We start from the raw sequence: 25,276 nt of genomic DNA, 5'->3' as shown, positions 1-25,276 counted from the left end.
CAATACTTTAAGGTATATTTCTTGATATTTAATTATTAACTACTCCTAGTATTTTTTTTATCCGGGTTCATAATAAATAATGGGGCATGGGGCGGGTCTGCCTTCGCCATCTTCAGCATAGTAAAAGTGCTAAATTCCTCCTCCTACTCTAAATCTAATCTCTAAACATTAGAAACTTAGTTTTGGATAAATATAAATTTTAAGGAAAAGAACAAGCTAAGGCTACCATTTAATTTTTTAGAGTAAAAATGAATTAGGAGTATTATTTTTATCTAATTAGATCAGGTCAATCTTGAGAAGTAATCCATTGAGTACACCAGAAGACAATTATATATGATTGCAACTTCACCTAATTAAACAAGAGTCTAAAGTCTGAACTATTAATTAAAAAGATCGTTTTCTTGCAAATAATTAATTAAGAGCTATTATCATAAAATACACTTATCTAGCTAATAATACTAACATGGATTAGCGTTTTCTAACTTTTGGCTGAATAATCACGTTGTTAAAGACCCAGGCAAACACCTGCATATTCCGCTCCTAATTGAAAAATATAAGTGGATGAATTGAAGGCTAAAGCATGTTTTGTTCTAGAAAACACCTCATACTAAAATTCGTCACTAAACTATTTTACCAACATGGAGTAGTGTACTAGTAGTACATAATTGTATGAATCAGAGTTTTACCATTTTATAATAAAGTTGTATTTTTGTTGAAGCAAAAACGAACTCCCAACAAATCATTCCATCATCCATCACACATCCCTTGTTTCTTGATTTCCACTCCCCCCAACATTAACCAAACTCAGAAAACCCCGTTTCAACCACTCCTCCCTCTTCAATCCACACTCTCTCCACCGTTGTTTTAAGAGAGATAGATAGAGAGATAGAGATCGTATGTAAGGATGAAGAGGCTTTTCCATGGAGCAAGAAGCAGTAGGAACCAAGACAAAGGCTTCTGCTACAGATATTTCAAATGGATTCTCTGGTTTTCCATCTCTTTCTACTTCTTCTCCTCTTTCCTAATCACCCGCCACAAGCCCGCTTCCTCCATTTCAAGAACCACCGTCTCCCAAAACAAAGCTTCCCGCGCCCTCATCGAACAACCATTCAACAAAAACACACACGCCGAATGGCCACTCAACGGAATCAAAGTCTACGTCTACGAATTGCCGCCGAAATTCAACTCCGACTGGCTGGAAAACGAGCGGTGCAGCACCCATCTATTCGCGGCGGAGGTGGCCATCCACCGAGCCTTGCTGAGCAGTGATATCCGCACGTTCGAGCCATGGGAGGCCGACTTCTTCTTCGTCCCCGTTTACGTCTCCTGCAACTTCAGCACCGTCAATGGCTTCCCCGCCATCGGCCACGCCCGCTCCCTCATCTCCGCCGCCATTGATCTTGTCTCTTTCCAGCTTCCCTTTTGGAACCGCAGCCGCGGCGCCGACCATGTCTTCGTTGCGTCTCATGATTTCGGCTCTTGCTTTCACACTTTGGTAATAGTCAAATTCTTGAAAAATTCTTGAAGAAATTCTTGAAAAATTCTTGATTTCGTGTTGATGTTTGTAGGAGGATGTTGCGATTGCAGATGGAGTGCCGAAATTCTTGAAAAATTCAATCGTGTTGCAGACTTTTGGAGTGAAATACGAGCATCCATGTCAGGATGTGGAGCATGTAGTGATTCCGCCGTACATATCGCCGGAAAGTGTACGGTCAACGCTTGAGGTGTCGCCGTTGACCGGTCGCCGCGACATCTTTGCGTTTTTCAGGGGTAAAATGGAACTTTACCCCAAGAATGTCAGCGGCCGTTTCTACAGCAAGTAAGATTAATTCTCTTCACACATTCGCAATTTGTTAATTTTTCTGTGGATTCAAAAATTATGTGTCGATCGCAGGAAAGTTCGGACTGAGATATGGCGGAGATACGGCTGCGACCGGCGCTTCTACCTACGGAGGCAGCGTTTCGCCGGCTACCAGTCGGAGATCGTGCGGTCAAAGTTTTGCCTGTGTCCGTTGGGGTGGGCCCCATGGAGCCCGAGGCTGGTGGAGTCGGTGGCGCTGGGGTGCGTGCCGGTGATCATCGCCGACGGCATCCAGCTGCCATTCCCCGCCGCCGTGCCGTGGGCGGATATATCTCTGACCGTGGCGGAAGGTGACGTGGACAAGCTCGGGGAGGTCCTCGAGCACGTTGCGGCGACTAACCTGACCGCGATTCAAAGGAACCTGTGGGACCCGGCGGTGAGGAGGGCCCTGCTGTTCAGTGTCCCAGTTCTGGAGGGCGATGCCACGTGGCGGGTGCTCGAGTCCCTCTCCGTGAGGCTCGGCAGGTCCCACAGGAGGTCAAGGGGTTCTACGCAATGAGTTATATGCTGATGTGGCGAGTGGCTATTGGAAGAGGCGGGAATGCTTGTTTTCGAGGTTGATGTATGTGAGTGGACGACAGCTGGAATCTATTGGATTGCTGGTGGGACCCGGCCGTGGGAGGTGATGTGGCGGGATTTTATTGGGTTGATATTGCGGTTGGGGCGAACCACGTTGTACAGAGAAGTACGCACAATCTATTGATTTTGCATAAAAGGGAAAGAATAAATATTTTAGACGAGTAGATAATCTTGTATTGGAAATAGACATTAGATGGTGTATCGAAATGATGAGACCCAAACCTGTTACCTTATCTAGGAGGGTGTTATGTAGTTCAATCATACAGTATAATTCATTTAATTAGATTAAGATTCGTTATTTGGGAGAATAAATGTTCCTTTCTTGGTAATACACTTCCACCGCGTGAATTGCTTACTTCTTTTCATGAAATTCTAATGAACAGCTCAAGCCTTGACTTGGGAGTAGTAGTATTATATATACTCATCCTTCTCATAAGAAAGCGTACACTCTTGGCAGTTTTGAGTGTTTCCAAAATATATTCATCTTTAAGGATCAAAGTCAACGAATGTGTAATTAATGTCCATATATATACAACCTTGTACACTCATCTACCCCAAATAAGATTTATCAGAATAACAAAGTTGTAATAATGATTAGTAATGCAACCCACGTTTGTACACTTTATAAAATTATACGGGAGCGTGCTTCATGACAGACAGTGAACCTTACAAAATCTGACATCTTCTATAGTTCAAATGTGTTTGAGATTCAAAAACAGATTTTATCAAGTATTCTTCAGAGACAGAGCCAAGAATTTATATATGAAGGGGTAAAAATATACATAGTCAAAATTCAAGTATTTTAGATGGGGCAATTAGTGAGAAATTAAATTAAATAAATTTTATATTATACTCCCTCTGTCCCACAAAAGATGCACTTGTGGGACGGCATAAGATTTTAGAAGGGTTTGTTTTGTGTGTTAAATTGAGAGAGAAAATATAATTTTTATATTCATATGAGAGAGAACTTTTTACAAAAAAGGAAAATGTGACATCTTTTGTGGGACAAACTAAAAAGGAAAGTGTGACATTTTTTGTTGGACGGAGGGAGTATAAATTTTATATATGTGAGGAAAATGGAGGAGGGGCATTTGCCCCTTCTTGATACATGTTGGATCCGTCCCTGTCTCCAGGTATTCACTGCTCTTGATCATAGTCGATATCTAGGATTGACATCCCTTGTCGGAAGTAATAAAAGATCTATCTTTGCATACATTAGAAATAGACTGTGGGCACGCATTCAAAATTGGAAAAATAGATTTTTGTCAAGAGCTGGTAAAAAGATTTTATTAAAAGCTACAGCACAAGCCATTCCCACATATGCGATGAGTGTTTTCATGCTTCTAAGTTCTCTCTGCGACGAATTACAAAAGATGAAGAATTGCGTTTGGTGAGATTCGAAAGATGATCGCGGTAAAAAAAGTGAATTGATTGAAATGGGACCGGATGTGTGAGAAAAAGTCTAACGGTGGTTTAGGCTAGAGATGCCCAAGGTTTTCAGTTCCGGCGGTTAACCGCGGAACCGTAACCGCCGGTTCCGATTCCGAACCGGAGCCGTGACTTTTTTCTTGAACCGGAACCGCCATATTTTGAACCATGGACCGATTCCGGTTTCAAATTTTACGAACCGAAACCGTGAAAAACCTTCGGAAAATCGTGAAACCGAGCCGGAACCGTGAAACCGAGCCGGAAACCGGCGGTTCCAAACCGGAACCGTGAAATAGCCTCACGGTTCGGTTCCGGTTCCACATTTCCCGAAACCGGAACCGCCGGTTTACGAACCGTGGGCATGTCTAGTTTAGGCTTTAGGAATTTGCGATGCTTTAATTTGGCTATGCTAGCTAAGCAAGGATAGAGGCTACTGAATTCTCAAAATTCTCTTATTTACCGCATTTACAAGGCTAGATATTTTCCCAATGGTGATTTTTTATCTGCGAATTTGAGGCACGACCCAAGTTTCACCTAGAGAGGTATTCATCTGGCTACCAAAAGAGTATGATTTCAAGGTTGATCAGGCGAACAACTTTATCCCTTCCGAACTTCACGTTGTCGACTTACTTGATCAGTCTCAAACACAATGGGATTTGGATAAAGTTTGTAATGTGTTCAGCGAACGCGACATCCCTACCAGTCTATTTATCCCTATCTCCCCGACCATCCCAGACAGATGTATTTGGCACTTACATGATAAAGTCCGGTTATTATGTTGCATCACATATCAATAGAGTATCTGAACCACTCCCTGTTATTGATTGAAAGAAGATATGGCAACTCCACATTCCCCCAAAAGTTCGTGAATTCCTATGGCGTGTGTTACGCAATGTGTTACCAACAAAATGTCGCTTACAACAACGCGGCATATCTATTGATACTATTTGCGGTTGCGGCTCCTCGAATGAAGATCTCAACCATGCCCTATTGACTTGTTATAAAGCAAGAGCCATGTGGCAACATTGGGGAAAATGTGAAACAAGTTTATCACTTCCATTTGTAGAATGTTATCAAACGATCGAGGAGTTAAACAACAAACAGGTGTTGGAGGAGTTTATTATGATTTCTTGGCGGATTTGGTGGGCACGCAACCAAGCGGTAGGGAGTGGGAATTGCTTTCCACCCGAAGTAATTGTTGATCAAGCTCGGGAAACACTTGTAGAATGGCAAATGCGCAAGGTGGAAAACAAACATGCCTTCACGCAGACCCCATAGCTCCTCGCGAACCTCCACAATTCAGCACTGGAACAGCCCCATCTGAAAGCTAGTGGTGTTACACGGATGCCGCTACATTCTCAGAGTCCAATATGATCGGCACAGGTTCTTTATTGCTATCGCACGACAATTTATTTCTTAATGCATTTTCATCTTGTCAATATGGGATTGTGCCTCCCCGTGTATCTGAAGCGATAGCCATTCGTACTATGCTTCAATATATTTCTCAACACTGTCCAGGGCCAGGTATCATATACACAGATGCACAAGGTGTAGTCTTCTCCATCGTGAACACATCACCCGATTGGTCCGAATACGGAGCCGTCATATTGGAATGTCAACAAGTACTACTACAGAGACCTGATGTGGTAGTTGCTTGGGTTCGTCGATCAAACAATATGTTAGCACATATTCTAGCTCGTAACTCCTTTATGTACCCTCTTTTTATGGTGTGGTCTTTTATTCCGGATTGTATCATTGAATACTTTTAATCAATCTACCGTTATTTCTTAAAAAATAAAAGAAAAACTATACGGGAGCAACTTTTGAATTTTTAATTCAAAAATAATTTCTTTCATATAGTCAAGTCCTACTTAATGGGAATAATAAATCTGTTTATTTAGCCTCACTAATCTCCAATCGTCCATGGAAAGGAACTCGATATGTTCCACGAGCAGTTAATTGGGGATTAGAATATGAATATTTATGTACTCCGTATTAATTTAATTTACTCAATTAATTCAGCCAATATTGCACTTCACTGAATTATTAAAAGTGGGCCTATAAAGAAAGGTATTGAAAGTGGACTTTGAATGAGGCCCAAATCACCACACGCCACGATCCAGTTACGAATAACAATTTTAATTAGATGAATAAGTTTATAAATGTAATTACTCCTATTTTAATTGAACAATTAAAACTCCAAATTATCATTACAATTAATCGACCTTGCAGGATGTGGTCTCTTACAAATTCCGTTGATAAGTAAGAAGAAAAGTAACAAATTATTTATGTTATGGGTATGACCTACTACTACTTAGCATATAACGAAAAAGATGCATAAAATCTATCATAGATAAGTGTACATAGTACTCCTTCCATTTCCTAAAAATAGGAATTTTGAAAGCAACACAAGTGCTAATGCAAAATTGATAAAGTGAGAGAGATAAGAAGAAAAAGCAGTCCAATTAGTATTAGTAGGTTGTGGGGTTCATTTTTTAAAATTGAGAATTTCTATTTTTAAGAAATGATCCAAAAGTGAAAGAATAGAAACTTAGAAGTAATTTGTAAATGGTAAACTAACTAAAGAAACAGAACTAAAGTTAAAATATAATAACCATTAACCATCTATTACAAACTTTGGAATTCATGAGTAAAAAATGCAGTATACATTTGTTGGCAAATTTTCTGCCTTCAAACCAAGCATCTCACAAGCAATCACACACATACATCAATATAACACAACTTAACCATAAGCAACTTCCAAAACTTAAAATTATGGAGGCTTGGACGCTACACACTCTTTTACTATAAAATCCATAGTCGAAGAAGTGGGGTCCATCTCAAGACTCTCCAAAACGTTGACACGTAGCAGCGGATCTTTCCTAGCACTCGGGCGTTTGCCTATGGTCCCTTTGAGAATCCCTACAATAGTCATAAACCTTGTAATGACTCTGCACCCACGCCAACGCCGCCAACTGCTGCCGGCTCAGCCCGGGCCCGCCCGACGGAGAGGCGGAGGCGGGTCGGCACGAGGCGGCGCCGGCCCTGCAGCCGCCGATCTTGAAATTGTTGTACTTACCAACAAAGGGCTGGTGATTGTAGTCCGCCTTGTATTTGCCATTTTCGGTGGCCCAAGAGGAGGCATCCCATATGGATCCGTACACATACATAGGCCTTAATGGAAATGTCGCATCGCTCTTCCTCGCGTATCTTCTAATCGGCACATCGTCCACAAAATATCTGCATTTAATTCCACGTCAATTGAAAGTTCCATTTTGAGACACGTAGCTAAAAAGCAAATCAAATTATTGTGTTGATAGAAAAGGAATAGTACAATATATATGTCCTTCTCAAACACTAGGACGAATTAATTGGATTTGGACATGCTGTTTTATCACCACATAAGTTCACTAATACAATCATAGTGGATTAGTTGAAGCCTGAGGGTTTGTATTTTAATGTGAAATTAGTGAAATAAAAGTGAAAAAAGAGAAAGTTGGTGAAATTTGAAATATTAAATGAAGATAACTGTTTTTTATCTTAAAATGGAAAAAAAAGAGAGCTATAAATAGGGGATGTATAGAGTTTTTTTTTTTAGAAAATAACGTTAGTAGCATTAATTATTATACCCTCTCACTTCCTTCCAAAAAATTGCATATTTAGAAAGTGGACAAATATACCCCTATTACCTCTAACTATTGTGTAGAAATAGAAATGTGTGCAAAACTATAGTGGTATTGAAATATTAAAACAGTGGAGTAATAAATTTGGTAACTTGACATCTATTTGCATAACTTTTTTAAACATGACACGTATTAAGAGACATTTATTTTCAAAATAGACCATTTTTGGTGACATAATTGGAATGTTAGAATCACAGTACTAGACTACCTGCATGACGACCACCAAAATTAGTTTCTTAATAGTAGTACATAATTTATATAACAAATTAGCAAAATAGCGGCACCACCAAAATAAATAAGTTAGTGAATTAAATGGATTAGTGTAACCAAATTTAACAAGACTTACATGATCTCAGAGGGATTCCAAAGGATAGCATAATTGTGGAAATCTTTGGTAGGATCGAACCAGAGATGGAATTTCATCTCTCTACCGATGATATTTCCGTCGCCACTCCCTCTGACGTATACATTTGTTTGAAGAACGTAAGGCTTCCCCTCTGTCGTGCCCAAGAACTCGATGTCGATCTCATCGTGGTCCCCTGGGTGCTGTTCAGTGTTTGAGAGCTGCATTTTGATCATTGTCACTTCAAAAATCTCTCAAATTATTTCTATAAAAAATAGAAAAACAAATATCAGAATTCTTACATAAAAAGATGTAATAACCCCAGCAGTATATCCGGGCTGAAGCTTTATCGCAGCCCCAAAATAGCCAGATGAATATGAATTTAACGACTTGAAACCGCTTCCTAGCCATTGTAGTCATAGCTCACAAATAAGTCACTAATGTTTCTAATAATTCAATTATGTATAACTAATTTAGAAAAAGAGAGGAACCTGAGGTTCGATCAAGCCAAATGGTGAGCCCGCCTTGGTCGACCCTCTGGTGCTGAGAGCCCCAGAGGTTCCTGAACCCTTGGTTGAACCCGACCGAGCCAACCCGTGAGCTAGGGTAGTAGCCGGGTGAGGGAGGACCCTGAGCATTGTTTCCCAAAGGGAACATGAAGAGGAAGAGGAGACAGAGAAGAAGAGGAGCCATGAGATGGGAGAGTAGTTTGTAGTAATAACTTTTGTGTGTAATAATTGTGTATGGAAGTGAGGAGTATAAATAGGAAGATTATTGGGTCCCACATGATGAAATTTTGTGATAAGGAAATTGAAGGGAGATGTAGTTGAGACAAAAAATTTAATAAAGATGAATTTGGAAATATTGCATGCGCACAAGAATGATCCATATTTGTAATTATGTAGGTGTATGTATCTTTTTGGCAGTTTTTGTGCTTGATTTAGTGTTTTTTATGAGCTAGGTAGCTTGTTAGTTAGAAATAGAATTGCTCATTTTTCGAAAAGTTCTCTTATCTTTCTGCTTTTTTTCGGTTTTTCTAATGATTTGGTGCTACAGTACAAGAATCTTATTATTATTATTATTTGTATTAAAGTGTACTTATTATTGTAGAGACGGAGCTGAATTAATTATTTGTAGCTATCTATTTGAATTTCTTTTTTAAAAAACAATTACCTTAGGAATGTCAATATATAAAAGTTATAGAAAACTATACTTAATAATAGTTTAATTATTTAGTAGCCCCATTAAATCACTCTTTTATGTTAGTACTAAAATTAAGATTAAAGTGTTTGACGATGATGGTGATTATTAGATATATCGTTGTACAAATTAGACAAATATATGATCTGAACACAATCTTTATGCAAAGACTAAATAAATGAATCGAGGACATGCATGGATGTATAAAATTGACTATATATATAGAACCGATTGACTCGTGAATTCCTTTTACAATATATATGTACCGTTTAATTAAAAACAGCTCAGTCTGTAAAAAGACTATTAAAGTTATCTAACTCAGGTTTGAAAGCCATATTAATCTCTTTTATTATATATAAACTCATGAGAAGTATTATGCATAACAATAATTCAAAAGAAAAGAGAATTAAAGAAATTAATATTCCGGCCATTTTCACTTTGCCTATATTATAATCTGCTTCTGGAACAAGAAAACGTCGGAAATAGTAAAACAGTTAGCCGTCTATTCTTAAATTTAGTTTACTTTAAAATGTACACGCAATTTTTTTAAAAAAAGTAATAGAATCATTACAATCATAATGGCAACTATATCTCCGATCATATTGGCAAGTATATCTACTTTCATGAAATTTCTCTATGAAGAAAAGTCTGTGAAGGTATGTGGTTTAATGGTTTGCTTACTTGCTTTTAATGAATATTCTTACATGTTCTCATTATATAACCATTGAATTGCAATTTTTGTTTTAAAAACCATATCAATGTATTTTTCTCTCATGTGGTAGGTTTGTCAATTAAAGTCCCTGTTCACTTGACTTCGCACATATGGAAATGGTCTTAAATGTATAAACATATGGACCATCTATTTTTACTTAGTATGAGACATTCTCTTTCAACCCAAAGCATTACCTGAATCCTAACCTTAATTACTAGATAGACTCACATTACTAGTCTAGTATTGTGGAGTAGGAGTACTATATATGTGGTAAAGGTTTCCAAAAATAAAATTGAACCGAATTAGATTAATGGATTAAACTGACAAAGATAGGAGTATTAATTATCTTGTACGTTGCAAGAATAAGCAACCACTAATATTGTGAATATTAAACTAGTTACTAAACACATGCAGTTGGGCTAGCTAGGTACTACCAAATTTACTAATAACACATACTCTTACCACGAAATGGAAATTTCTCATATGGGAAAAAACATTATTTTGAGCATTGTCTTTTTCTAGTATATATATAACATTAGTAGAATTCTTCATTTATAATTTAAACCAGAAAGAGTTTCTAACAGTATGGACACTAAACTTGCATATTGCAATTACTCAAATTAACGTGACAATTATTTTATGTTTTAACAAGCAAGTGAGAAACTTTTATAAAGAAGTCGTATTAATTCCATAGTTTTTTCATATAATAATCAATTTAATTTTTCAACGGATATGTATAATATAGACCAAAGATAAATTTCCAACATATTTATTCCAATCTCTTTATGACATGTTGAATTTTTGTCTGCTATATGTTATGGCCGGCGCCATTTTCAAAAGCATGGGATACATGTTAGTTCTTCTGAGTTTTCCAGATAAGTAAATACTCATGAAATTATTTTTATTCGCAATATTCATCTTCATCTATCGTGTCAGATTTATAGCAAAAAAAAAAACAATTAATGTGTTTGATTGACCCCCAAAATTGAGTTTGAATTGCGAGAATATGTCCATATCACTTATGTCATAGTACTCGGTAATTTTGTGTTTGTGGAGTGATTTAAACACATGCATGCATCAATTATTATGAAAATAAACTAATAATTAGGCAGATGGGATTAAAGGGGAAAGTTCAGTTGTTGTGCAATATGCATGCATGCACCTCACCAAAACACATACTACTACTATAAATTATTGCATGATTTACTTAATTTGATTCTTAAGCATTTCTAGTGGTGCTGAAATATGCGTTGAATTAGTTGACGTAGAATACATAATTGCATAATTATTTTACTCGTTTACTCAAATGATTCAACTTGTTTAGCTCCTTAATACAAGCACCGGGTTTTTTTGTTGAAAAGTCAATTAACTCTTTTTCATAGGAAAATAATGCTCCTTCTATCTCATAACACGAGTTTTATAATCTTGCCGCTGTGATTAAGTAATTATTAACTCTTTCTATCATTTATTCCTTAAATTGACAAATTAACTATTATCTCGCATTAAAAAACCAATACTACATTGTAGTACTAATTAATTTCCGATTATAATATTTAGTATAGTGATATATACTGGAAGCACAGTAAAGTTTGTACGGACATATAATTTTAGATGATAGCATAAAATAATTGAAATGATTAGTTTGGTGGGCAATAACTTTCAAATCCAAAAATTTGTTTTCACAAGCAATAGCTATAAAATGTGGAAATTAGTTGAGACAAAATGTTTTTATTTTCAATAGTTTTGGTTGAACGCTACCTAACTGACCTAATATATTTCTATTTAAATGGGGACCTCCTTGCCGACACTAACCCCTCCGGCGATGTGAAATTTATAACTGTCGGTATATATTGGATTTAGCATCTTTTATTTTTAGTAATTTTCATTTCATACATGCCACTATTTCGTTTTGACTTACTTATCGAAAATAATAATATATATTAGCACCACTTCAAATCGGATTAATAAGCAACCTCGCTCATTGGCATCAATACTCATTTGTTTTGTAGCATTTGAATTCTTCATGTCGATGGTGGTACTGGTTTAATTACACGTACTATTTCCAAACCAATAAATCAATCCATACATATAGCTTTTGAGCTAAATTTTGACCACTCCTGCTAAGTGAATCAATTTTCTTTTTGAGATGTCTTACTCTAAATGATACAATTCTAAAAATAAAAACATCACCATCTCTACTTTTTCTCTCTCTCTTACTCTTTTCATTTAACTCACAAAACAACATTATAAAATCTTGTGCTGGAATAGAAATGCTTCACTTAGAGTGGGACGGAGGGAGTATTAAGAGTATAATTCTTTTGTCATGAGAATTTAGGACTTTATAGTTTTTATTGGCATCATTTTCTTTTTCTTCTTCTTCATTATATGAGCTTAGGGGGGGCAAAACCATTTGTTTTTGGTCTAATGTCGCAAAGGAAGACAAGCCTAAACTTACACGGTGTTAAAGTCAATATGCAATAAATCAAACATACAAGAAATCATTAGAAAATAGTTAACTCCCACGTTATAAGATGTAATGTTTTATATCATGTGCTCATTGATCAGGACAATTGCCCATAAAATAGGCCTTATTCTATGTTTAAGCTGGTCAAGTACTCAAATTAACTTGCTACTGTTTCATTTTAGTTGGGATGGTCAATTATACGATTTAAATGGGAATAATTCTTTTTAGTAATTCGAATCATCTATTTCACAATATTTGTATGATATCGATGCTTTTATTTGTGTCAATTTTAATGATTAACACGAATCTTTTCAACAAATTATATGATTTAAAAACCTACGCGTATATTATGGAGTAATAGATTAATAGGTATAGCTTATAATTTGTTTGGCCCAATTTTAATTGTGACAGATTGTACGTAGAAATTCGACAATACTTCCACATCAATCATATTATATAAACAAGGAAAATAAGTGCATTATTAGCATGTCACCAAGAATACTTATTTTTTATGTTTTGATAATTTCAGAATTCAGATTATATATAGTATTTGATTAGATATAGATGAAATTCATTGTTCGAAGATCATTTATTCATAGTTTGAGTTCAAGTCTTCAGCTAAATTAAAAATTACTCCCTATAAATTTGTGTTCTTGGTTCGAAGCCCCAATCAAGTGCTTTAAAAAATTATTCTTAAACTTTTGATATTTTGTGTGAATCTTAAATAAAAACTATATTATCATAACGAAATCTAAAAAAAATTGTCTATGGATCGGAATTCCAAATTCATAATTCTGAGTTCAAAAACACTAGTAGTACGTACGCACTTCTGATCTTCTTGATTTAATTTAATTTCAATCTCATCATATGTTATTTGTTAGGACAAGCAAAAAAACAGAAAATTCGAATCTCAACTTCCACATTTAGAATTTGTCACTCTATCCACATCCCTTTTAAGACATCGGTCTATTAGAGCATCCATAGCGGTCATTTGTCCGTCCGTGCTAGCGGCACGAAACCCCCGAAGTCCGCCGCTGCAGCTCGTCCGTCCGTGCTGCTGAGCAGCCTTACGTGGCGCCATGCGATTGGCCAACGGCATAGCCGTTGACAAATTTGATTTTTTTTCAAAAAAATTCGAAATTAATATAAAAATTTTTAAAAATATATATTTTTGGATTCCCAAAAAATAGAGCCGTTTATGGACGTTGTTTTGTAATTTTGTAAATTTTTTTTTATCCCAAAATCATCTATAAATAGACACATTCATGAAGCTGGAAGCTCAACCGCGAGGTCTCCCCCACGCGGAGGTGTGCATACGACGGTGAACGAGAGGATCGACACAAGACACACAGTGCGCGATACAAGAACCCATATTGAGCTACAAACTAATCAAACACATTTGGGCGAAATTCGGCAACGAGTAGTGGGTCTTTTTAATTTTATGAATTTAATTATGTATTTTTTTATTTTCTAGGATTTTAATTATGTAATTTTATTTTTTAGGATTTTAATTATGTAATTTTTATTTTTTTGGATTTAATTATGTATTTTTTATATTTTAATGTATTTTTATATTGTAGAAATGTTTTTAGTAATTGAAGTATTTAAATTGAATAATAGAATGGTGGGACCCTTGAGCTTCCTTGCAGAAGAACATGAATGTTGGTGTTGTGCTCTTGTTTAAGGACATGGAGTAAAAGTGGGTCCGGACCCACCTCCATGCTTTTATTTAAGAGCACGAATGAGGATGCTCTTAGATTTGGGAAAAAAAAACAAACTTCTAAATCCAGTCATCCATAATCCAATATGTGTATTATTCATTATTCCACGCCTAGGTTATTAATTTCAAAATGACGCCATTAGTCGGTTACAAGTTGATTAGTTTAAGGGCATAATTCAAGGACAAAATTTAATAGGAGTACCCTACCGACAGTTGATCATCAAATGTGTTCAAGAATAAATCTATATATATGTATGACTAAATTCCAACGTCTTCTGTTTAGTGAAAAGTTTATGTGCATTATTATTTGTTACAAGAACTGAGATATTATGACCCTATGAGAAATCATTAAATGTTCATCTTATCTCTCTTGATAATAAGTTAAAAATAGTATGCTAATTTGATTAGGCTAAGACTTTGGAGAATGCAGTTGGTGGAGAACAAAATTTTCTTACGTCAATTATAGATTTGAATTCCTTTTCATCATTATCTTGATTGTGCCATTTTATAGTATAACAGTGATTAATTGAGTAGCATGGGATATGAACATATTATTAATTTATGCTAGCTTAATTAATATTCAATTAAATTTATCAATTCCGTCTCGTTAACTTTCATCCATAAGTTAATTATTCATTTGATTTCTGTTTTACCAGATAATTTGTAATGCCATTGGTTACATATATGCTGGAATAATTGATTCTACATATAGTAAAACTAAGAAAAGAAATAGTACTGTAGTGCATAAGATAGATTGAGTTTTTGCATCAACTAATTTTATGGAATAATTGCACTTTGGGTATGGTTGGTAGTTGGCAATTAGGAATAGCTAGAATGAGACTTAGCTTGATTAAATCATGATTTCTACATCAATTCACAATGGCTGATATAATTTTGTTGGGAGGATATTGAAGTTTTTAAATTGTTGATAAGAGAAGCATCTTGTAATATTGATAAAAATATTTTAAAAAATAATGATAATAACCAATGACAAAGTTTAATATATAATGATAATAATAAATGACAAAGTTAGAGTATTTTATAATGATGGGCCCAAAAGGGCATTCTATATATCCTCGACAAAATTAAACTATATATATGTAGAAATTAAACAAATTAAATCTCTAAAAATCATAATTTTATTATGAAAATATTATTCAAATCATGACTTTTTTTCCCCTACTTATATATGGTCTATCCTATAATTATTAAATAATGTGAATTAAACTAAAATTTTATTATATCTTACAATTGTCCCGTGATAGATTTTCTGGCGATTATGTGATGTTTATTTATTGTGATGATAATACTCCTGTGGCACTTATATATAGAGTAAAGCTGAGCGGTAATCCAAAGTTCACATTACGGTGAATTAAGTCTCAATCATGAATCAAAGTTGTGCGAGTTAATTACAGATAGAAAATTCCTGAAATTAAAAAGTAAAAAACAAGTGAAGAAAAATTCTCTAAAATTGATTAACATAATGAAAATTAAAGTATTTTAAATCTACATAGAACATCGCTTTAAAAATCCTTCATTTTGTCTATGTTGGTAAATATGGTTTCAACATTACACTACAAAACACTTACGTACAATTTTTAAAGACATAAGTACTGAGACGCAATTACTTGCATTGAAAATTTTTTATAAACAACAACAATTTGGAAGCGTTTCTAAATTAAGGATAAATTAATTTAATTGTTTTTTTTTAGGATGCTTCCATTTGTGTATTCTAATTTTAATTCGGACACCAATAATAAAGACACTATTTGAAGTTCTGATGGTATATTTAGAAATACAAATTAATGTCCATAATTGCATTAAAATATATCTAACAATTTTTTTGTTGTGGTGGTACTACCAATTTTTATCATATTTCGTTTATACGTAACAACATCATCGTGTAAAATTTTAAAAGATAATGGTAGTATTGTTCAAGTTGTTTTGTTACAACTAATTGATGGGCTATACAGTTACATACAATGCCCAATATTTGTTTGAATATACAACGTCGGCACAGTTACCAGGCCCAATAAAAGTCCAATTGAATTGATAAACTAAAATATCCTTACAAAGCTTTATTCAATTATTTGTAATTTAGTCTACAATGTTGTGACTTGTAACTTGTTAGTAATTGATAAGTTGCTGTTATAGTTTTGTGCAAACTTTATATTATGCCTTATAGGTTGCTGTTTGATGGGATTTTTAGAATTTTCGGTTCATACTTATTTATTTATTTTTATTTCGATTCTCCATATCAGATTGCAAAATTTATCATTTGAAGTACAAAATCCAAAATATATTTATAGATTGTACTATATAATAATATATTGCTATTATTATAAATTTATTAAATACTTCATCCATCTAATAAAAATAATTTTTTTTTAAAAAAATATGAATTTTAATAAGAAATTGATAAAATATGAGAGAGATAAAAAGAAAAGGTAATTATAATATAGTGAATAATATGGTTCACCTTGTAAAAGAAAAATTTATCAAATGTAGAATGGGTTAATTTCGTGGGACAAACAAAAATGTAAAAAAAAGGGATTATTTTGAGACAGATGAAATATTAAACATGTGTGTTTAAAAGTTTTAATGGTATGTATTTGATACAGTTTATTAGATTTTCTTATTATGGTATTGGATTTTTAAAATTTCAGATTTTTATATATTTTTATGCAATTTTAAATTTTTTGGACAAATCGAATTTCCTAGTTTGGATTTTAGATATGTAGACAATTCTGATCGAATCAGATGCATTTTGCAAAAAAAATTCATATTTTTGGATGGATTATCCCAAAACTCATCTCTTGGTTTCTATGCGTAGGTTAAATGTTTGAATTATTTATTAAAACTAGAAGAAAATAAAAAGCGATAAATGTTCATTGTTGAGCGATAGAAAGGTCAAAATTGTGAAGTACCAACTGACAAAGGAAACTTCCCAGCTCCTTTGATCCACTCAAAAGCTTCGATTGATTTGTTCGAATGCATATCGACTTCCATTTCATATTTTTCTAACATTCATCACTGTTTTTCCTTTAATATTCAAATTTCATAACAGAACTCTAGAGAAATTCCCAAAATTTGAAAGAAAAAAATTACAGAAGCAACGACTTATTGATCGATTGCAAATTATTATGGAGAAGATGAAGAATATATTGAAACCGAAACCTAATCCGCAGCAATTACTCAAAGATTGGCAGCGTCGCCTCCGCCAAGAGTGTCGCAATATCGAACGCCAAATCCGAGGTCGTTACTTCAATTTTTTTTTGTTTGATTTGATTTATCTGGATTGTTTTTGCAAATAGTGGTTTTTGACTAGTGTTTTTGGTTTTTAATTATTGGTATGCTCAATTAGACATACAGAGAGAAGAGAAAAATGTGCAGAAAGCGATTAAAGAGGCTGCAAAGAGAAATGACATGGGTTCTGCTAAGGCACAGTAATTACAATTTAATTTATTAATCTGATCGTTTCTGTGCTTGTATGTTAATGTAATTGATGATACTGAAAGCATGACCGGCTCTGAATTGGTTTCATCGAAATAATTTATAGTTCTATACTGAATTTGTTCATTTTTTGTAGCATTTTATATTGATTAATGGCAATGTTTGGATTTTGTTCTTAGTTCTGCGATTTCTGAAACTGATATCCTTGTTTGGAAGATACCAACTTTGGATCAGCAAGCTTGTTTATGTCGTCAAGGATCTTTGGGACAAAGTTTATCAAAGAGTACTAAAATTTTGTATGATTAGTGTTTTAGAAGGTTGATCTTAGTTGTTAAGGCAAGAGTAATATGTCCATGTTACAAATCCAAGTGAATGACTCAGAGAGAGAGAGAGAGGTAACAGAGGGAAACTTTAAATTAATTAAGAATGAGAGAATGCCATGCTCTCACTTATCAGGGTTTGCATATATTTAGAATTATTACATTATTTTGGTTCCTTCCCCATAGAATAAACTTCAAATTTGACGAAGTAATTTATATCTTAACAACATTGCTACATCAATGTGCATATATTGCCATTTCTTGGTGGATTTTGTGTTCTTGTATTGAACGAACCATGAAAAGAAAGCGATTTACTATTCTGATATGCTGTTTGATCATTTCTCCTAACAGGCACTAGCGAAAGAAATTGTGAGATCTAGGAGGACTGTGAACCGCCTATATGAAAACAAAGCACAGATGAACTCAATATCAATGCATCTAGGAGAAAGTGTTGGTATGATCCAGACTATTTCAGTTTTATTTTTTCTCTTACAGTTAATACTGTACATGGATTCTAATGGTATCTAATTTATGACCATCAATCTGACTTACTTTTCTGAATTGTTTGATTCAACTTCGGAACACTGACTACTTGAGATATGGGAATCTCAGTTCTCACTTTATCCAGAATTCAGAGTGTGATGGCATAAATGTGTCTTGAAACTGAAAAGGAATGTAAACTTAGGTTCAGAAAACACCAGCATGCTGCATGTTAAGATCCAAATACCAATACACATCTGACACCATAATATAAATTTAAGAGTCATATGTTTAGTCTCTCACATGAACAAGGGTTTAACGTCTTTTGTGATGCATCACATCTCTCAGTGCTTTGTCTAGTCCACCAAGCTCAAGCATGATATGGGATTCTTGTTGCTTATTACTTCGAGCTGAGTCAATGACCTGTGTCCTTGTATTACGATTGCATCTTTATTTGTGAACTGGCCACTTTTTGCTAAAATATACTAATAACAGTGAAGCAATGAATAATTTCTATGACTTGTCACAGCCTCACAGGTCTTCTTCTGTATTGGTATAGTGTTTTATTTAAATTTGAGTGTGTCAAAATGAATAAGATGAATGAGGAAAAATACATCTAGAGATCAAGAATTTGTTCTCTTCTACTATAAGAGATCAGCAACTTTTAAGGTTATACCATTTCCTTCTGTAATTTGTAAAAAATCTTGCTTGCCTGACCATGTAGCTATGATTTTTCTTCAACAATTTGCTGTTTGATATGCAGCTATTGCTCGTACGGTGGGGCACTTGTCAAAAAGTGCTGAAGTCATGAAACTTGTCAATAATCTTATGAAGTCTTCAGAAGTTGCTGTTACCATGCAAGAATTCAGTAAAGAAATGACTAAGGTAAGATCGCATTTTCTGGGTTATATGGATATACTTTCTTCATAGCCCTTATTTTGAACTGTGTTGGTTCTTTATTTGGCCTTGGTAACTGGGTATGTGACCCTGCATACTAAGAAGATGTGTACAGAGGAGCCACCGTGATGTGACAAAATAATAATCTCTGCTGTCATACTCCCGGAGTTTCTGGTCTTAAGTTTGAACTATGGCATCTTTTTGTTCCTTATCTCAAGTTTTAGGCCGACCTAATCCATCGGCACACCTAGTTCATGTGATAAAATTGAGTTATTTAGGTTTTGGAGAACCAACAGCCTCTAAAACTGTGGGGACTAGGTATTCCTTTGTAAACACTTGATTAATAGTAAGTTGTTTACTTGTTGCTTATTTTATGGCTGCATGCATGCACTTGAGCCTCTTTCAAAATGGACAATTGGAATTTTGTAGTGATTGTGTAGGTATTTTTACTGGTTTTGGTCTTGGCAGCCTATATAGTTTTAAAATCCCAGAATTCTAGTTTTTATGTTTTTACTATTCCTAAAAACATACCAGACTTGATGATGTGATTTTTTCGTTGTTGTTAAAAGGTATGGTATAAATTAGATAATGATACTGATATAAACGCATAAAGTTATTGAACAAGGACTAGAAGAAAATGAAAACTCCTAAACTAGCAAGAGCTAGAACAAGCTCATTCACGGTGGAGATTATCAAATTTCATGACAAAGAAAAGATATGTTGAATCCAAAGGTAGTGAGTGATGTACTGTGTAATTGTAGGCTGGTATAATTGAAGAGATGATGAATGATACGTTGGACAGTGCACTAGACTCGGAAGACATAGAAGAAGAAACTGAAGAAGAAATCGACAAGGTATTAGCAGCAATTGCTGGTGAGACTGCTGCCCTACTTCCTGAAGCAATTAGGAAACAGAAGCTGAAACAACCTGCAACTAGTGAAGATGCAGAGGTATGCTATTAACTTGTCCCTTGCTTATCCCCTTTTTTCTGTTTCTAAACTTGAGTTTTATAAACTTGCAGGACAATGTGGACGACGAGGAAGAGCTAGAAGAGATGAGGGCTCGTCTCGCAAGAGTTCGGTCATAACTCTTATCCTCATCTTTCTTTCTCTCTTTTCTGATCTCATCGAGTCAGTAAAGTGTGGAAGGATCTTGGTTAGTAAATATATTGCACAATGATGGATTTGTACTATCTATTTGATAAAGCTCACTTATTGTTGTATTATCATAAGCTACGCTTATGCATTATTTGGTAAATCTTACTGACATGATTTCAAGCTTATATATTTTGGGCTTTGAGTGCTTTGTTGCTCTGTAATGGGCTTTGGGTTTTTAAACCAACCCTCATGAAACGGATTGATGTTGATAGGATTGACGACACTAATACAAACAAAAATTCATGATCTTCATCATTACTCCTTGTCAATTTCTTCATATCGTGTGATAAGCAATACAGTTTATATTTTACTCACTCCATATCGTTGATTCTAGTTTTCGATAGATTAATGTACAAGAAAGTCCCTCATATTTTTTAGTCTATGATTTTGTACACACGTCTTGTCTTCTAACCTTAGATGGGAATATTTGCGATTATTTCTTAGGTTTATCGGAAGGCAGTGGTTTCTCAGCTAAGATTTACAGTAAACAAATTTCACTGTTGAAGTAAATAGTAATGGGGAAAAGAGGTGAAGCCGCCAAGGTCAGTAAATCCGCAGAAGGGGTTGTTTGGTAATTTGATTAGTAAATAGGGGCCTGGCAATACTGCGACACGTATCATCGAGCGCAGAAATAGTGACACACAACACACGCACAACTCTGAGCACGCAACCCCCTTTCTCTTCTGGATTTCTCCACTACATTTTTATCGTACTATAATGTATTTTCCAATCCATCCAGTTCCACTCTCATACCAATAAAAATTCTTTTCATTTAATTTCATTCTATAAAAATAGTCAATTTTCATTTTTGCTAACTTCATCCTCTAGTGACATACTCCCTTATTCCATTAAAAATGAAACATTTCCTAAAATAAAAACAACTCTATCTCTACTTTTTCATCTCTCTTACTTTACTTTCTCTTCATTAACTCACAAAATAACATTATATATAATCTCGTGTCAATTCCCAAATATTTCATATATAATGAGACAAAGGGAGTACATTTTTTCTTTTTATTTCTCTAGTACTGTACTTACAAACGTCTCTATTTTTGTGGGACAGATGAAGTATGTTAATATTTCCTATAATTAAATATTTTATTTTATGTTTATTACTATATTTCTTCAATATGTCTTAATTATGTGTTACAGATAAATTATACTCCCTCCGTCCCGCTTTAGGAGTCCCGGTTAAGATAAATTAATAAAATATGTCTATAAAGTGTTAAAAGTGGGTTTCAACATCCGCTACAACTAATAAGAAAATGTTAATAAGTGGGTTCCAATATCCGCTACAACTAATAAAAAAATGTTAAAAGTGGGTCCCAACATCCACTATAACATTTATTTATTGGATACTCAATTAAAAGTGGGTCTCAACATCCACTACAATATTTATTTATTACACACTCAAAAACTTTTTTCTTAAAACATGTGCCCGATTCAACCGGAACTCCTAAAGCGGGACTGAGAGAGTATATGTCGTAGTTCATTAATTATAATAACGGTATATAAAAGTTAGATTACATTCCATTAAATTTTTGCACTGACATTCATTTACCTTTTTTTCAAAACTCGTGCTTATCTTAAATCGGATAATTAATTACCGAAGGAGAAAATATAAGAAAATGAATGCATAAATGGCAATTTTTTGGGGGAAAAAAAACAAAAAATTTGGTTAAATTTTGATCAAATTTCATATTTTTAAAATTAGTTGGAGAGATTAAATTTGGATTTTTTTCACTCTTATCCTACGTCAAGAAAAAATCCGATAATCGATGATAGTATATTGTTGATAAAATTCATTTATGTTGAGAAAATTAAATATTTTTAAGCACCCAAAATATTCGAATCAGTTCACCTCATAAAAAAAAAAAAGGGAAAATGGTTTGAGGACCACTTCAACAAATTAAATGACTTAGGTAGCATTATGTCAAGGTCAAATTGAGTTCACAAGGGGTAATAAACTGAATATAAAACAATACAATAATGCTTGAAAAAACAAAATTCAAGCTTAGCTTGCCAACCATTGATTTAAGTAAGAACTAAGCAAATCATACATACTAATCTTAGCTGTCCCAAAGTCAATGGAGGAGAGGACACTTGTCTCCTTTCCTAAAGTAGTTTATTAGATCGTACAATTTTAATTAATTTATGAACTGCATTTTTTACACTCTTGATTTTATGTGTTTTTTAAACAAAAGATTCGTTGTCTCACGAGAGAAGACAAAATATTGAGGCTATATCTTTAAAAAATGCATATTTAAGTAATGCTTTTATAGTAAAAAGTCGTTGCGTGAAGAGCCCTTTTCATCTGTTTTTCTCATAATTCGTGGTCTTCAATTCTCTATGTTTTCATATAGGCTATGTGTTCACATAATGAATTGGTACTAATCCGAGTCATGCATGTCACTTCAAAATAGTTATTATATAGCGAATATGTATAGATTTACGGAGTCAAATTTTGTTATTCAAGCAATTATTGACAATAATGCAACATATATATGAAAGCAAGGAAATTGATTAAAGTCAACGATATGTAATTTTAAGGAAATAATAGAGTTGTACTTATAACAATTACATGGTGTTATATAGCAGCCTTCTTTGAGATTTTATTAGTGTTCGCATTCACATAATAATTTAGAGTTATTGTTTTGGCTTTTGGCAAAGACATCTTAACTTTAAGATAATTTAAGCGGCAGTGTCAACAATATAATTTAAGATACAGTCATTATCAATTGTAATAAAAAAACTCAATAAAAGGGATAAAATAAACGTCAAACCATGTCTAGCTACCATATATAGGTAGAACAGTAGGATCTGAATTATATTGTTCAATAATTTACGAATAAGATAATTCAGTACTTTTCCATCATCATAAGTATTTGTTTGAATAATATGTATGGTGATATGAGAAAGTTACGTACCATATAGATATCAAAATTAAATGATTTAAGTGTATAATAAGAGTATCTTGCGAGCACGAAAATGTTTTTTTAGTGAGATATTGTTCCGGAAAATGATCGGTAAATATGAAAAAGTGATCGGTAACACTATAATTTGTTAATTTATGACCATAAAGCTATTTATAAATTCATAAATGCAGTGCTTTTGCACTATTGAAGGTTGCCATTAACACCAACTTCCTACTAAACTTTTCCAATTGTTTGAAGTAGTTTTCGGAGAAAGTAAAACCTCGCGCAATGTCATTAAATAAAATAAGTAATGTCAGAGGGTGTTCGGTTGGCAAGACTAAATCTCATAATTAAATATGTATTATGTTTGGTTTATAAGATTGACCCCCTCAACTTAATCCTAGATGGATAGTCTCATGATAATTAGTCATGACAATCGAACGCCCACCTGAATGTAAAAGTTTAAAACAATCTCTATTCTTGAAATTGGTCACTTATTACAATATTGTTTTTAACGATTAATTATTAAAACCTTCAGAAGCAGAAAATGGTCTTTATTAACGACAAACCGGTCCTAATGTAAAGAGTTGATTCTATAGCCTTTTACTTTTTGTGTTTACATTTGATGATTAAACATTTAAAAGCAAGAAGTCATTAAATAAATCAAATTGCGCCAGACTAGAAAGTCGGTAGTATTTCGAAGTTAGAGATCAATGAAAGTGTCATTGAATCTAATTGAGTCAATTTATTTGAATTAAATTTGTCCAAATTAGTAACTCAAATCTAATTACATTTATCGACTCACCAATCCATTTATGTGTGTTTGATGTACTACTCCTAATTAGCAAAGCAAAGAGTATTAATATGGAGTAACATTTTATTACTATAGTATATTCAATTTGACAAAGTACTCCATAATTTGGAGTTTGGAGATGGGTAAATTGTTAGGGTGGTCAGTGTGTTGGTGCTATGACAATTCAAAGAAGGGTAAAAGCATTGATAAGTCAATCCAAAAGAGCACCTGATCATATCAAATAAATGCATGTATACTCCTCATCATCATAGATTTATAGCTGCCACAAATCTAAAAGATGGGTCATCATTTTCATCAAAAAATTTGATCACATATTCTGACCAGTCAGTTCCCAAAATCTACGTACCTATAATTAAACAGTAGAAAGAACCTATACTCCACAATTATTCTTCAACAATTTTACATCCCTTTTACTGTTGCGATCATCATTCAAACTTGTTTTCTGTGCTCAACAAGAAAGAGCCTTCCCAATAATCATCTTTTACATTTTGAATTTAAGATTTTGGTTTGACACATCAACGAACAGCTGCGATCAATTATGTTTTGTCGTTTTGAGATACAATGTAGATACTACTAGCTAGAGTTTTGTTGTGCAGCTTCATTGGAAATTACTATGGTAAAAGCTAAATGCTTCAATAATGTTATTTTGTTCACCTTTCATAGCCTAGACACTCCTAGTAGAATTATTTTATTTAAGGTTATACTTCATTTCCTTCGTCCAAAAAAAGTGAAGTAAAAGAGATAAGTAGAAAAAGTAGGTAAATTATGAGAGAAATGAGAAAAAGTAAGTAAATTATGAGAGAAACTCTTTTTACATTTTTATTATTTTTTGTAAACATCTCAAAATGACAAAACGAAACTATTTTTCGCGGCGGATGGAATATGTCATTTTGAGTGTTCATATTCTTATACAGTATCATTTGAAACTGATCATACATGATTGTAATTGCATTATAATACTCCAAAATACAGATTTTTACCGTGCTCACACGTGTAATTTGATTTAGTGATGATTATTGAAAATACGAGCTCATCAAATATAAATTTTTAAATAACAATCTAATGTTTCTGCTGAGTGATACAGTAGTATATTGTACACTAAATAAATTTTAATCTAATAACATGTAACCAGATCCATAATCAACCAATGTGCTTGTTAGGTGTCTGTAACACTGACTTTTTTTAAATACATGAATTTTGATTAGCTGGAAAGTTGAGTTATTAATTTATACAATATAATCAATATTCGA

The 25,276-nt window shown here is 33.8% G+C and overlaps 3 protein-coding genes across 3 annotated transcripts; 2 read left to right on the top strand and 1 right to left on the bottom strand.

The window, feature by feature from the left end:
* The first annotated feature begins 704 nt into the window (after positions 1-704).
* Positions 705-2,769, top strand: LOC125211334 (putative glucuronoxylan glucuronosyltransferase IRX7). The gene is made up of 3 exons (XM_048111067.2): positions 705-1,495; positions 1,569-1,819; positions 1,895-2,769. Exons 1-3 carry the CDS (start codon positions 905-907, stop codon positions 2,358-2,360), a joined length of 1,308 nt encoding a protein of 435 aa, XP_047967024.1. The 5' UTR covers positions 705-904; the 3' UTR covers positions 2,361-2,769.
* Positions 2,770-6,449: 3,680 nt separating this feature from the next.
* On the bottom strand, positions 6,450-8,615 carry LOC125212606 (putative xyloglucan endotransglucosylase/hydrolase protein 32). Its single transcript, XM_048112818.2, has 4 exons — positions 8,386-8,615; positions 8,197-8,297; positions 7,898-8,115; positions 6,450-7,108 (listed from the first exon to the last, which is right to left on the bottom strand). The coding sequence occupies exons 1-4, from the start codon at positions 8,585-8,587 to the stop codon at positions 6,751-6,753; spliced, it is 879 nt and encodes a 292-aa protein (XP_047968775.1). The 5' UTR covers positions 8,588-8,615; the 3' UTR covers positions 6,450-6,750.
* An 8,270-nt stretch (positions 8,616-16,885) lies between these two features.
* Positions 16,886-20,445, top strand: LOC125210735 (vacuolar protein sorting-associated protein 24 homolog 1-like). Its single transcript, XM_048110318.2, has 6 exons — positions 16,886-17,245; positions 17,355-17,431; positions 18,115-18,217; positions 19,007-19,128; positions 19,902-20,090; positions 20,162-20,445. The coding sequence occupies exons 1-6, from the start codon at positions 17,134-17,136 to the stop codon at positions 20,225-20,227; spliced, it is 669 nt and encodes a 222-aa protein (XP_047966275.1). The 5' UTR covers positions 16,886-17,133; the 3' UTR covers positions 20,228-20,445.
* The last annotated feature ends 4,831 nt before the right edge of the window (positions 20,446-25,276 follow it).

This window comes from Salvia hispanica, chromosome 3 (assembly GCF_029641045.1).
Source record: "Salvia hispanica isolate PSC_SH4W2 chromosome 3, Shi_PSC_v1, whole genome shotgun sequence".
Taxonomy (NCBI): domain Eukaryota; kingdom Viridiplantae; phylum Streptophyta; class Magnoliopsida; order Lamiales; family Lamiaceae; genus Salvia; species Salvia hispanica.
Note: the sequence above shows the minus strand (reverse complement) of the source record. Positions and strands in the feature narration are given on the sequence as shown.

Coding starts and splice junctions, on each gene's coding strand:
- LOC125211334 (XM_048111067.2), top strand. CDS start 905: ATGAAGAGGCTTTTCCATGGAGCAAGAAGCAGTAGGAACCAAGACAAA. Junction 1,496..1,568: donor GCTCTTGCTTTCACACTTTG/GTAATAGTCAAA, acceptor TGATGTTTGTAG/GAGGATGTTGCGATTGCAGA. Junction 1,820..1,894: donor AGCGGCCGTTTCTACAGCAA/GTAAGATTAATT, acceptor TGTCGATCGCAG/GAAAGTTCGGACTGAGATAT.
- LOC125212606 (XM_048112818.2), bottom strand. CDS start 8,587: ATGGCTCCTCTTCTTCTCTGTCTCCTCTTCCTCTTCATGTTCCCTTTG. Junction 8,298..8,385: donor TTGGCTTGATCGAACCTCAG/GTTCCTCTCTTT, acceptor TACAATGGCTAG/GAAGCGGTTTCAAGTCGTTA. Junction 8,116..8,196: donor GGGTTATTACATCTTTTTAT/GTAAGAATTCTG, acceptor ATCAAAATGCAG/CTCTCAAACACTGAACAGCA.
- LOC125210735 (XM_048110318.2), top strand. CDS start 17,134: ATGGAGAAGATGAAGAATATATTGAAACCGAAACCTAATCCGCAGCAA. Junction 19,129..19,901: donor TCAGTAAAGAAATGACTAAG/GTAAGATCGCAT, acceptor GTGTAATTGTAG/GCTGGTATAATTGAAGAGAT. Junction 20,091..20,161: donor CAACTAGTGAAGATGCAGAG/GTATGCTATTAA, acceptor ATAAACTTGCAG/GACAATGTGGACGACGAGGA.